At 42.3% G+C, this 13753-nt stretch overlaps 1 protein-coding gene across 1 annotated transcript; it reads left to right on the top strand.

The window, feature by feature from the left end:
• The first annotated feature begins 11460 nt into the window (after positions 1–11460).
• Positions 11461–12789, top strand: LOC139450989 (uncharacterized). Its single transcript, XM_071232809.1, has one exon. It carries the CDS (start codon positions 11461–11463, stop codon positions 12787–12789), a length of 1329 nt encoding a protein of 442 aa, XP_071088910.1.
• Positions 12790–13753: the final 964 nt, after the last annotated feature.

Raw genomic sequence — 13753 nt, forward strand, 5'->3', positions numbered from 1 at the left:
AAAACTAATTTCACTTGTAACGGTGACAGTGAAAAAGTGGGAACATTCCAACTGAATTACCCTGCCTCCAGCTGCTGGGCACAGTGATAATCTGTGGTCACTCATCAATGCAGGACTATCAGAAGCAAGTCATGTAAAGTCATCTCTGGTTACTGCTGTGGATTTAGTGTAATCGTTTCAGGTGATAGTATTTAGTCAGCTCCACAGAGTAATGGGACTCATTAATCCTGATATCCATCCAGACGGCCCACAGAGTCAGTGTCAGGGCCAAACTCAATAACTGAAGTTGATCTGCTGCAGTGACAACATATCAATAACATCTGTTTACTGCCAGACAATTGTAGACAGCATGCATAGTGCACCTCTGTCACACAAACATTTTCTTCTGGCAGTGGTGAACAAATATCTGTTATCACAATTTATTTATTTTTTTACCAAATGTACAAGGAAGGTGTCTTAAAGATATAATTTCTATGTGGGCATTTTGAAAAGGAGACTTCAAGCTGTCACAGTGTCATACAAACAAGCTTCTGGCTGCAGTGTCATACAAATAAGCTTCATGCTGTCACAGTGTCATACAAACAAGCTTCAGGCTGCAGTGTCTGAAACTCAGCAGAGTAAACTGTGAGCCTTTAGGGCCTGCACATTTCACAAACATATATGAGATATCATTATATAGCGATGATATTATTTTGTAACACACATCCTGAGATTTTATTTGATGATAGCTTTGTCAGGAGTAGTGATCTGTCAACTGAATCAAAGGCCTTTTGAAAGTCTACAAAACAAAAGTATAATCTTTTCTTTTTATTTACATCATCTGATGTTGGTGAACCCTTCTAAATCTAAACCGTGGTTTTGTGATAGAGCTTTTTCCATGTGTTCCATTATTCTTTCATTCATAAACTTGACTTTGTAAAATATCAGAGAAGGCACCACTTCACATACAGAACTATCTTGTGGGCTGGAGGTTAAAGGGGCACTGATCTAAAGCAATTCCCCGGGACTGGTTGTTGCCTTTATTATTTTTTCCCCCGTGAGTACCCGGATGATACGCATCATCGGATGTGGTCATTTGGAAATATCCCTGATTGTTATAGTTTAATAATAAAAAAAAAGTATCCATGCAGTGAAAGCATTTTCGGATTTTGGATTGCGTCAATATGATGATTACTACTCCCTTATTGTCATCTATGTTTTCTGGTATAACCCTACACCTTTGTATTTGTAGTCATTCATTTGATGTTCAGTTAATGAATTTATTACAGGTACAATTAGTGGTAGCACCACTTAGATCACCTGACAAAGGTTCCCATTTGGCATTTATTGTGTCTGGGGTAATTATTCAATCTAAATCCAGGTTTGAAGTGAGGTGAAATGTGTGTTATGTAATATGCACGTGGCAGACCAGCAAGAGATGAATGATCAGTTGATTTACGGATCGTTCCTAGTCAAAGGATTAACAGAAAATACATTGATTAATCACTGTTATCTTGCACAGTGGATATGTCAAAAGTGAGTGTTTTCATGTCTAGGTTTACTAAAACAAAGGGAATACACTCATATCATGGCGTATAGTGCTGATGTAAAAACAACATACTTTGTTCAAAGGGTTAGCCAATTATACGTCAATTGATTGTTCATTGTTATCTAACTCAGTGGATTTTTTTAGGAACCATGGACGTTATGAAAATAGTTGTCACGTGGGCTTTCTCAGCCGACCTTTGAGACTTGACACCTAGGTGAAACACCTGAAACAAACTAATTGATGATCAGTTGAGAAACGAACACGGGTTACAATATCCCGAAACGATATATATATTTTTAAAAATATTTGATTGTTACAGAGACATGTGACATCGAATAAGTTTCTTTGTACAGCTGCAGACGTGTGGGATATTATTACTTTGTGTGGATATTCATGGATACATTCCTCGGACAAGAAAGCTGCCTGAAATTATACACATAAATTTGGTAGGTTGTAATTATGATATTTGCATTTTGTTTTCCTTCATTTGCTGTAGCATTGGACAGGTTCATTCTTGTTCCTCTACGTCTTGGTTGGGAAATTCTTCGATGCGCGATAAACATTGTTTTCACAAGTCTTTTCTTTTGTAAGCGTGCATATATTACAGTCAATTTGTAAAATGTGATTCTCTCAGGCAATTTATAAAATGTGTAAATATTTCAGTCATTTTTGTCCATTTCTTTAACAGATTGACTAAAATTGATTAAGACGATCAAAAGGGCCTAAAAACATCACAATAGATTATTATGGAGGAGTAGAAGCCAAATAATAAAGAAATGTACTTTTCATAGTAACATTTTCAGTCTCTTGGTGATGATATTAAACATAAAAATGTTTAGAATAATAATACAGATGGACATATTTTTCAGTCAGTTTGTAAAATAACTGAATATTCAGGCGTTTTATAAATTTTCTAAGTGAAAATTTTGCAATTTAGGACTAGAAAAATATAAACATGATAAAATAAGCAATGCTCAGGAGAAATATTTACTTTGTGTTGCAAGTCAAAATAGTGTAAACGAAAATCGCACAATTACCAAGCAAGTGACTTATCAAAACTTCGTCACTATTACCCATGCTACCCACAAAGATACCTACGTTTTCTTATTATCTCCAAAACTGTGTTTCATTTTGTTGATCAATGTTACCATACGCCTTTATACTATCAATAAAAGTGACAAATGCGCTTACGAATGGCGCAGCACAGGTTGCGAACTAGTCTAGGTTTCTGCTATATCATCCGGGTACTCACGGGAAAAAACAATAACAAAGGCAACAACCAGTCCCAATTGTTTGAGATAGTTTGAATATTTAAGCTTGATCTGAAGTAGCATGTTCAACACATATATGACTGTTGGAATGCCAGTATTTAGAAAAGGTTACATCATATGAGTGTTTATTGAAGGTTGTTTACAAAATACATGTACAAAGAGGTAGGTGTCAGATTACACAGTATACTATATTTATGAAAAGGCCCTTGACTGGTGAAGATGCTTAAATGCAATATGTATATACACACAATGTATACATTATACATTATACATACAGACGGTAAGGAATGAAGTAATACATTTTGAACCTCGTCATGCAGTTGTCATATACACGGCAGAACTAGCCAATTAAACTCAGAATGTTTTACAAATTGCAGCCCCATTAACTGACTATGAAAATAAAAAAGAAATAAGTTAAAGTAATAAAAAAATGATGATAAATGCATTTTAAATATGATCTATTGTTAAGTGTTTGATGTTACCAGACTTCATAACTACCAAGTTATAACAGATAGAAGTGGTTTATCATTGGATTTACTTCTCAGCTTCTAGAACGGTATCAGAAAACGCTGACAGTGACGTCATCCATATGTGCGTACAGTAAGGGAGGCAACTCTCAAGCCATCAGAACAGTTCCATGGGTGAACAATACCTTCCAATTGACGTGCTGGTTTTCTTGGGGAATTAGTCAGCAAAGAGCCAGAGTCACAGGAGACTAATCACAATTTTATTTACAAGAACAATTAACAATTTACAATATACTTAGAAATAACTGAGGGTGCAACAGAGAGTCGGTACACACTCTGGGCTGTGGGAGAGAGGTCTGCTTGGTAAGAGAGTCAAACCCCTTCTCTGCTAGAACTTACTTACTTACTTACTTACTTTGGAGATTTAACGTGCGCTTTCCGACTGATGCGTATTTCGCACACGGGCCCGGCCAGGCCATTTAATGTGTTTCCGAAAGGGGCGAGGGTGGTCTGTGCAACCCAAGAGGGGGCTTTAGGGGTTGCTTATATAGAATTTGGGAATTTTGAGATTTGGAATAGATGCTGATGGGGTTGGGGAGGAGAACTAAGGGAGCTGGGTATGGTGGATGATTGTTTGTTTATGTGATTTTGATTTGGTAGGTTATTATGGTTTTAGATGCGTTTTATTAGTTCCGTTTTTATTAAGAATACGCCTAAGGCCTTGAAGTTTTCTAGTTTATTTTGTGGGTTTAGTATTGCTTCTAGAGTGAGAGCCTTGTTTAGATTGAGGGTGGTTTGTAATGCGGTTCGATGTGTTAGGTAGTGTGTGCAGTGGATGGGTGCGTGTTCTGGGGTTTCTGGTTGTTTGCAGTGTGGGCAGTTACCTGTAGTGTGTTTTTTAAAAATTTTTAGGTGGTTATTTAGGTTGGTGTGTCCTGTTTGGAGTTTAGTGATTACTCTGTCGATTTTTTTTGATGGATGGAGAATTTTTGGTTTGGTTAGTGGTTTGCTGAGCACTCTTTTGATTTTGCTATTTGAGTTTAGATATAGGTTATGCCATTTTTTTGTGATTTTTTGTTTGTTTACACTTTTAATTTCTGTTTTTGAGATGGGTAAGTTTAAGCTTATTTCTGGGATTTTAAGGGATAGTTTAGCTGCTTTATCGGCGTTTTCATTACCGTATATTCCTACGTGGGCGGGTATCCACAAGAAGGTTATTTGTTTGCCTGCTTTTGTTAGGTCGTTGGAGCTTTTAAGTATTTGATTTATTAATTTAGGTCGGTTTTTGGTATTTTTGTTTTGGAGGGCTTGTAGTCCACTTAGGGAGTCAGTAAGTATTAGGATTGTTTGGTTGTTTTTGGATTCTTGATTGTGGAGGGCTGAGGCCATGCCCATTAGTTCGGCCGTGAATATTGATTGGTTATTTGGGAGTCGGAAGGATTGTGTGGTTTTAGTTGGTTGTGTGGTATGGACTCCGAAACCTGTGTGTTTGGAGGTCGGATCTGAGGATCCGTCCGTGTAAATGTGACACCAATTTGGCCAATTTTTGTGTATGTATGCAAGTGTGGTAGTTTTAGCTATGTTTGGGTCGGTTTGTTTATTTATTTGGCTAGCTAGTGTTGTGTCTATTTTGGGTATTTTAAGTTTAGGGGTGAAGATATTTGATTGTTTGCAGTTTTGTTTAAGATTTTTAATTTGGTGTTCATTTAGGTAGTTTGTTATTCTTTGGGATATTGGGGTAAGTAAGGGGTGTTTACGAGCTAGAGCTTGGTTTTTAGGGCTGATGTTTTGGTTTATTAAGTTTTGGATGAGAGGGTTTGATTGGGACGCGGCCCAGAAATTTAAGCTTAGCTGTTCCCTGCGTAGACTTAGTGGCATTTCTCCTGTTAAGGCCTGAAGTGAGGTGTAGGAGGTGCCATGTTGGGTGCGTGTAATGAGTTTGAGAGCCTGATATTGTATTGAGTCAAGGTTTTTGGATAGAGAGTTGTTTAGGGTGTTGTATATGGCGCAGCCGTAGTCTAGTTTTGATCTAATTAGGGATATGTAGAGAGAGAGGAGAGTATCTTTGGAGGCTCCCCAGTTAGAGCCAGTTAGGCATCTTAGGGTGTTTAGGTCTTTACTGCATTTAGTTGTTAGGTTTTGGATGTGAGCATCCCAGGTGAGATGTTCATCGAAAATAAGTCCTAAGAATTTGGTTTGTTTTTGAAATTTGATTGTTTGGTTGTTTAGCTGGAGGATTGGGGAGGCGGGTTTCATGTTTTTATGTTTGAATACTATTCCTGTTGTTTTTTCTGAGTTAAGGGAGAAGCCCCATTTGTCAGCCCATTGTTGTATTTTATTAAGAGATTTTTGGAGTAGATTTGTGGCCATTTTCATGCTTTTAGTGCGGATCCAGATGGCTCCATCATCCGCGAATTTTGATGTGTTTACTTTAGGGGATAGACCCTCGAATAGATCGTTTATCATTATATTGAAGAGGGTGGGGCTGAGGATACTGCCCTGTGGAGTGCCATTTTCTAGGGGACATTGGTCCGATAGAGTTTGGTCTATACACACGGTTATTTTACGATTGTTTAGGAAGTCCTGGATGTAGTTTATTATCTGACCTTTGAGTCCTATTTTTTTAAGTTTTTGTATTAGCCCATCGTGCCATACCATGTCGAAAGCTTTAGAGAAGTCTAAGAAGATGCCTGTGGTATATTGTTTATTTAGTTGTCCTGTCTTAATATCTTGTTCTAGTCGGGCGAGGTTATCTAGGGTTGAGCGGCCAGGAGTGAAACCGCTTTGATCTGGGTTTATGGTGTTATTTTGGGTTAAGTAATGTTGTAATCTATTTTTAGCCATTGATTCCATTACTTTACATAAGTTTGAAGTTAGGGATATTGGTCTATATGAGTTAGCTTGATTAGCTGGTTTATTAGGTTTAGGGATTGGTATGACTAGGGCCTGTTTCCAGGGTGTAGGAACCTGTCCGTTTAGGTAGATGAGATTGTATAGTTTGAGTAGTGCCTGGAGCAGTTTTAGGGGGAGTTTTTTAATTATTTGGTAAGAGGTTAGGTCTAATCCTGGGGCTGTGCCCTTTTTCCTGTTTTGGATTACGTAGAGGAGCTCCTCCATTGTGTAGGGTTGATTTATTTCTAGATTGTTATTGTTTGGTTCTTTTGTGGGTTTGTTTTCTGTTTTAAGTTTATCTTGGAATTTTTGGCTGAAGTTGCTGTTACTGCTAACGGCCGAAAAGTGGTTGGCGAGATTATTTGCTTTTTGGGCGGGGTTGGTTGAGTTGTTAATGTTAGGGGTTTTTTTATGTCGTTTTAAGCCTCTAATGGCGTGGATTTTGCGCCAGACCGTTCTGGCATCTGTACGGTTATTTATACCTTCGCAGAATTTTTTCCAGTCTCTACTTTTGGCTATTTGGACTAGTTTTTGAACCTGGTGGTTTAGTTCGTGGGCTATGTTTAAATATTTGTAGTCGCGTTTTGCTTTATTGAAGGCTGATTTACGTTTTCGTCTAGTCTGTTCTATTTCCTCATTCCACCATGGTACCGTCGGTTTGCCTGTCTTAGATACTTTGAAGGGGATGGAGGTTTTGGCTGCGTTTATTATATAGTCTGTTAGGTTTTTACAATAGGTTTCTGGATCATTATTTTCTATTTCGTTTAAGTTAGCTTCGTTGCAGATATCTTGGAATTGGTCCCAGTTAGCTTTGTTGTAATGGAATTTTGGTTCTTGGTTTTCTGTTTGGATTGGTACGTTTGTATTTCCTATGGTTATGTTTATGGGGAAGTGGTCGCTACCTAGCGGGACGTCGTGCACTTCCCATTGAGTGCTTTGGGCTAGATCTGCGGTGCATATGGTTAGGTCGATAGCCGACATTTTTTGGTTTATCTTATCGTACCTCGTGGGTTGGTTGCTATTAAGGAGTACTAGGTCGTTTGTTTCTATCCATTCGGAGATTAATTTGCCATGAGTATCTATTTTATCATCTATGCTCCATGTAGGATGGTGAGCGTTAAAGTCTCCTAGGAATATAGTAGATTTATCGCTTATTTTGAGTAGTTTGTTTAGATCCTCAGGTTGGACTTTTTGTTCCGTCCAGTGGTAAATATTTATGATGTTTATGTTTCGGTTATTTAATGTGATTTTAATGCCGTTGGCTTCTAGGTTTGGCGTGTCTATTTTTATTTCTTCGTAATTTATATCTTCCCTGATAAATATGATTAGTCCTCCTGCGGCTCTTCTTGTTTTCGGTTTAGCTCTGTCAGTTCTAACTGAGTTGTAGTTAGGTAGTGTGAATTTCGATTTTTTTGAGAATTTGGTTTCCTGTATACAAGCAATGTGAGGGCCTTTATTTAGTTTAAATTTAGTTTTTAGTTCATGGCCGTGGGAGGTGAGTCCGTTGGCGTTCCACTGAAAAATATTTAGTCCTTCGAATATTGGGTTCGGGTGATTGGTGATTTAGTTTTTAGTTTTTATTTTATTCGGTGAGTTCTTTTAGATGGAGGTTAAAGAGGAAGAAGGGAAGATCGGTTAATTTTAGATTGAAAGCTACTTTGTGGAAGGATTCCATACTAGCTTTTGGTGAGTTTTGACTATGCATATATGCTAGGAGTAAGGTGAGGTTATTTAGGTTTGGGGTGTTGGCTGGTTGGGAAGTTTGGTTTGTTTTAGTTGGAGTAGTGTCTATTGTTTCCTCAGTAGTGGAGAAATCTTCGTCATGGGTTGGATTAGGTTTAGCTGGTTGAGTTTCCATGGGGGAGGCATGTGATGTGGAGGGTTGTGAAGGTGTTGGCGGGATGGGTGTAGCTGATGTTTTCTTAGTGTTTGTGTTTTGTTGTTGTGCTTGCTTGTGGGAGAGCGTTGTTGCCATATGGGCTGTAGGGTGCTTGGATGAGGGTCGTGTTGTGGTGGTCATTTTGAGGTTTGTTTTGCATGCGGGGGTTGATGTTTTGGGAGGGTTCGTGGTTGGTTGAGTGGCTGCTTGTGTGTGTGAGGTGGGTGCGGTTTCTCGGTAGGGGTCCCAGACAGAGCTGTCGGTTATGGGTGTGGTGTTTGTTTGTGGGATGGTGTTTGGGTGTGGTGTAGGGAGGAGTGGTTTAGATGCAGGTGTAGCAAATTTTCGTGTTTGGATTTTAGCCGTTTCTATGTTTATGTGTTTGTTGGCCTGCTGGGTGAGTGTGTGTCTGTGTGGGCATTGGTTTGAAAGTGAAGTGTGTTGGGTGGATTTGCAGTGGATGCACCAGGGTGTGCATGTGCCTGGGCAGTCTGTTTGTGCGCATTTTTTACATTTAGTTTTAGGGTAGGTGCATTGGGAAGCAGTGTGGTTGTATTTGAGGCACTTTGAACATTGCTTAACCTGCTTTATATAGGGTTTGACTTCTAAGTTTGTGTGGGCTCCGAAGGATATGTGTTTGGGGGCTTCAGGGAATTTAGCGGTTTTTTTAAAGTTGATTATGACAATGGAGGTTGGGACCGTTTTTCCGTTTCTAGTTGAGGTTATTCTGCGCGTGCTGGTGATTAGGGGTTGAGGGTTTTGGTCTTGGTTTATGTTAGCTTCTAGAGAGTATAATTGTAAGTCCTCAGTTGTTTCCCTTGGGTTAACCCTTATTACGCCTCGTGTATATTGTTGCCAATTAGGTGTTTGTTTGATTACCGTGACGTGGAATATTTGAGTTATTTTATTTGCTGCGTTGTAAGATTCTCGGTTAGGAAAGATTATCTGGTATCCTTTGTTGGCTTTTTTAATATTGTTGTAATTTATTTTTTGTCTTTTGAACCAAAGTCCTATTTTGTCTGCCGAAAGTTCTAGTGAGAGAGTGGTGCCTGAGCCTGCTGAGAAGAAGTAGAGGGCGAAGGTGGTGAGGAAGGCGGCCAGGGAGGGTGTTGGCGATGGAGGTGGAGTGGATGTGTCGAGTTTGCGTTTTTTGGTGTTTTGTGGTGGCGAGTTAGCTGGTTTGGTTGGGGTGGTGTATGTCGTGTTTTCGCCATATTCGGTCGGGACGATGTTTTCGAGTGACCTCCCAGAAGTGTTGTGCGCTTCCGCAGGCGTGGGTGAGTAAGGAGCTGGAATGTCTGCGAGTGTGGCGTTGCGGGTGTCAGTCATATTGTTTGGGTGTTGTGTTGGAGAGCGTGTGTTGTGGTGAGTGGTGGTGGTTTTGGGGAGGTGAGTTGGTTTGTTGTTTTTACTTGGTGATTTGTGTTTAGGAGGCGGAGGAGGTTGCGGTGGTTATTTGTTGTTGGTTTTAGTAGGAGGGTTTGGGAAATGGATTATTTATTGAAGATTAAGTTTGATTCTGGAAGGCTGGGATAAGGTGAGACAAGTGGAAAGCGGGGATTAAGAGATATTTAGTCGAAGGAGTCAAAGGGTGTGTTTGAGTGGTGGGCGTGGGTGTGAGTAGAAATGAGTGCGAGCTGTGTTAGGGAGATTGGGTAGGATAAGGTGTTGGTTATTTAGTGTTGTTGTTTTTTAAGGATTTAGGGGTTTTATGATTAATTCGGTGAGAGTGATTTTAAGAGTATGTGAATAAGGATAACGTGATAATTACCGATGATGGAGTTTCCTTGGCTGGCTATCAGGCAATGCTCTGTGCTGGCTTGGGAAGTGTTGCTCGCTGGGAGTACAAACTGCAACTGATTGTCTGGCCAAGACTCGTTTATTTTCAAACCGCTGTCCTGTAGCTGGAACACTGCTAGGTTCGGCGTTAAACAACAAACAAACAAACGGTGAGAGTGATTGTAAGAGTATGTGAATAAGGCTGAAAGGATGACGTGATAATTACCGATGTTGGAGTTCTCCTTGGCTGGCTATCAGGCAATGCTCTGTGCTGGCTTGGGAGGTGTTGCTCGCTTGGGGTACAAACTGCAACTGTTGCTAGAACTTGGCTACAGTATGTATTTAATGAAAGTTTGAACAATAGAAAGGAATGTGATTGGTTGATACACGATTGGGTGTGTCCTAAGCTAAATGGATGGCTAGACAGAGGGGAATACTAAATCCTGTTAATCCTGTTGGACTGGCACTAATCTTGTTGACATATTTACTTGATGTTTTGAAAGAGTTTATGGTGTCACTATAGATGAGCTTGTGTTGGGGCTAATCCTTAATGCCCTATAGACGAGCTTGTATGGGGGCTAATCCTTAATGCACAATAGACGAGCTTGTATGGGGGCTAATCCTTAATGAGTCTTAATTGAAGTAATGTTATTCTAATATACCCCGGTAGGTGACGACAGATATACTTAAATAAATATCCTTTGTCTGGGAGATGGGATCTTGATACCTTAGGCTAGCAACCATCTAAAAAGCTATAACTGAAACTACTGATATTTTACATATGCATTTTACCTGATGATAATTATTACTTGCTAAACTATAATTAAATGAAATGGTGTATAAATATTACACCATGATAACTCATAAAAGCACTTGATGTAGATCTAATTATTATAAGATAACTTAGTATAAATGTTGTACCATGATAATCCCGAGAACAGATCTGTCGGCTTCGAACACTGTCTGGCTGTCACAGTGTCATACAGACTGGCTTCTGGCCGTCACAGTGTCATGTAGGCTGGCTTCCAGCCGTCACAGTGTCATGTAGACTGGCTTCTGGCCGTCACAGTGTCATGTAGGCTGGCTTCCAGCCGTCACAGTGTCATGTAGGCTGGCTTCCAGCCGTCATAGTGTCATGTAGGCTGGCTTCTGGCCGTCATAGTGTCATGTAGACTGGCTTCTGGCCGTCATAGTGTCATGTAGGCTGGCTTCTGGCCATCACAGTGTCATATAGACTGGTTTCCAGCCGTCACAGTGTCATGTAGGCTGGCTTCTGGCCATCACAGTGTCATATAGGCTGGCTTCTGACCGTCACAGTGTCATATAGACTGGCTTCCAGCCGTCACAGTGTCATGTTGGCTGGCTTCTGGCTGTCACAGTGTCATGTAGGCTGGCTTCTGGCTGTGGATGCTATAAAACTGAAGGACACATGAACCCACATATAGCCTAAGTGATACTGCCACAATGAATTTATGTTTCAATCTGACATTGAACTAAAACACTGACACATAAAAGTGCAGCATTTCTCATCGAAGCGAGAAAAACAGATTTCTCTATCACTGCCACCATCCCTCCATCCCTTGTCCCATCACTGCCACCATCCCTCCATCCCACGTCCCATCACTGCCACCATCCCTCCATCCCATGTCCCATCACTGCCACCATCCCCCCATCCCATGTCCCATCACTGCCACCATCCCTCCATCCCATGTCCCATCACTGCCACCATCCCTCCATCCCATGTCCCATCACTGCCACCATCCCTCCATCCCATGTCCCATCACTGCCACCATCCCCCCATCCCATATCCCATCACTGCCACCATCCCTCCATCCCACGTCCCATCACTGCCACCATCCCTCCATCCCATGTCCCATCACTGCCACCATCCCTCCATCCCATGTCCCATCACTGCCACCATCCCTCCATCCCATGTCCCATCTCTGCCACCATCCCTCCATCTCATGTCCCATCACTGCCACCATCCCTCCATCCCATCACTGCCACCATCCCTCCATCCCATGTCCCATCACTGCCACCATCCCTCCATCCCATGTCCCATCACTGCCACCATCCCTCCATCCCATCACTGCCACCATCCCTCCATCCCTTGTCCCATCACAGCCACCATTCCTCCATCCCATCACTGCCACCATCCCTCCATCCCATGTCCCATCACTGCCACCATCCCATGTCCCATCACTGCCACCATCCCTCCATCCCATGTCCCATCACTGCCACCATCCCTCCATCCCATGTCCCATCACTGCCACCATCCCATGTCCCATCACTGCCACCATCCCTCCATCCCATGTCCCATCACTGCCACCATCCCATGTCCCATCACTGCCACCATTCCTCCATCCCATGTCCCATCACTGCCACCATCCCATGTCCCATCACTGCCACCATTCCTCCATCCCATCACTGCCACCATCCCATGTCCCATCACTGCCACCATCCCTCCATCCCATGTCCCATCACTGCCACCATCCCATGTCCCATCACTGCCACCATCCTATGTCCCATCACTTCCACCATTCCATGTCCCATCACTGCCACCATTCCTCCATCCCACGTCCCATCACTGCCACCATCCCATGTCCCATCACTGCCTCCATCCCATGTCCCATCACTGCCACCATCCTATGTCCCATCACTGCCACCATCCCGAGTCCCTTCAGTGCCACCATTCCTCCATCCCATGTCCCATCACTGCCACCATCCCATGTCCCATCACTGCCACCATCCCCTGCCATCACTGCCACCATTCCTCCATCCTATGTCCCATCACTGCCACCATCCCATGTCCCATCACTGCCACCATCCCTCCATCCCATGTCCCATCACTGCCACCATCCCATGTCCCATCACTGCCACCATCCCATGTCCCATCACTGCCACCATCCCATGTCCCATCACTGCCACCATCCCATGTCCAATCACTGCCACCATCCCTCCATCCCATGTTAAAGAAGCAGATTCCAACCAGCCCTCATCCACCATGCCACACACAAACACCCTGTCACCACTCCCCAACCAGATCCATCCCCATTTCCAAAATAAATTCCCTGTCCCCTGTCAGGATAACCTAATACACATGGAAGTTCACCTAATCCATTTCAGACTCATAGCCATGAAATGATCTTGATGAACTGATTGATTACAATCCCGCTGAGCGACATCAAGTCAGTCAAGGGTTCAGGACAGATTAATACAAGCAGAAATTCAGGCAAAGATGAACTGAAGATTTCATCTGCCCTGTCACAGAATGAGCCTGGAGACAATCAATAGACACTTGGCCTGTGCCTCTGCTGTACATGACCACTCGTACATCTCCCATATCAAGTCACAAACAGCACACACACTCCAGCATCAAGTCACAAACAACACACACACTCCAGCATCAAGTCACAAACAGCACACACGCTCCAGCATCAAGTCACAAACAGCACACACGCTCCAGCATCAAGTCACAAACAGCACACATGCTCCAGCATCAAGTCACAAACAGCACACATGCTCCAGCATCAAGTCACAAACAGCACACACGCTCCAGCATCAAGTCAGAAACAGCACACATGCTCCAGCATCAAGTCAGAAACAATACACATGCTCCAGCATCAAGTCACAAACAGCACACACGCTCCAGCATCAAGTCATAAACAGCACACACGCTCCAGCATCAAGTCACAAACAGCACACACGCTCCAGCATAAAGTCACAAACAACACACCCCCTTAAGTATCAAGTCACAAACAGCACACATGCTCCAGCATCAAGTCACAAACAGCACACATGCTCCAGCATCAAGTCACAAACAGCACACACGCTCCAGCATCAAGTCACAAACAGCACACATGCTCCAGCATCAAGTCACAAACAGCACACATGCTCCAGCATCAAGTCACAAACAGCACACACGCTCCAGCATCAA

This window comes from Haliotis cracherodii, unplaced genomic scaffold (genome assembly GCF_022045235.1).
Source record: "Haliotis cracherodii isolate W230 unplaced genomic scaffold, xgHalCrac1.p SCAF_8, whole genome shotgun sequence".
NCBI classification, from domain to species: Eukaryota; Metazoa; Mollusca; class Gastropoda; order Lepetellida; family Haliotidae; genus Haliotis; species Haliotis cracherodii.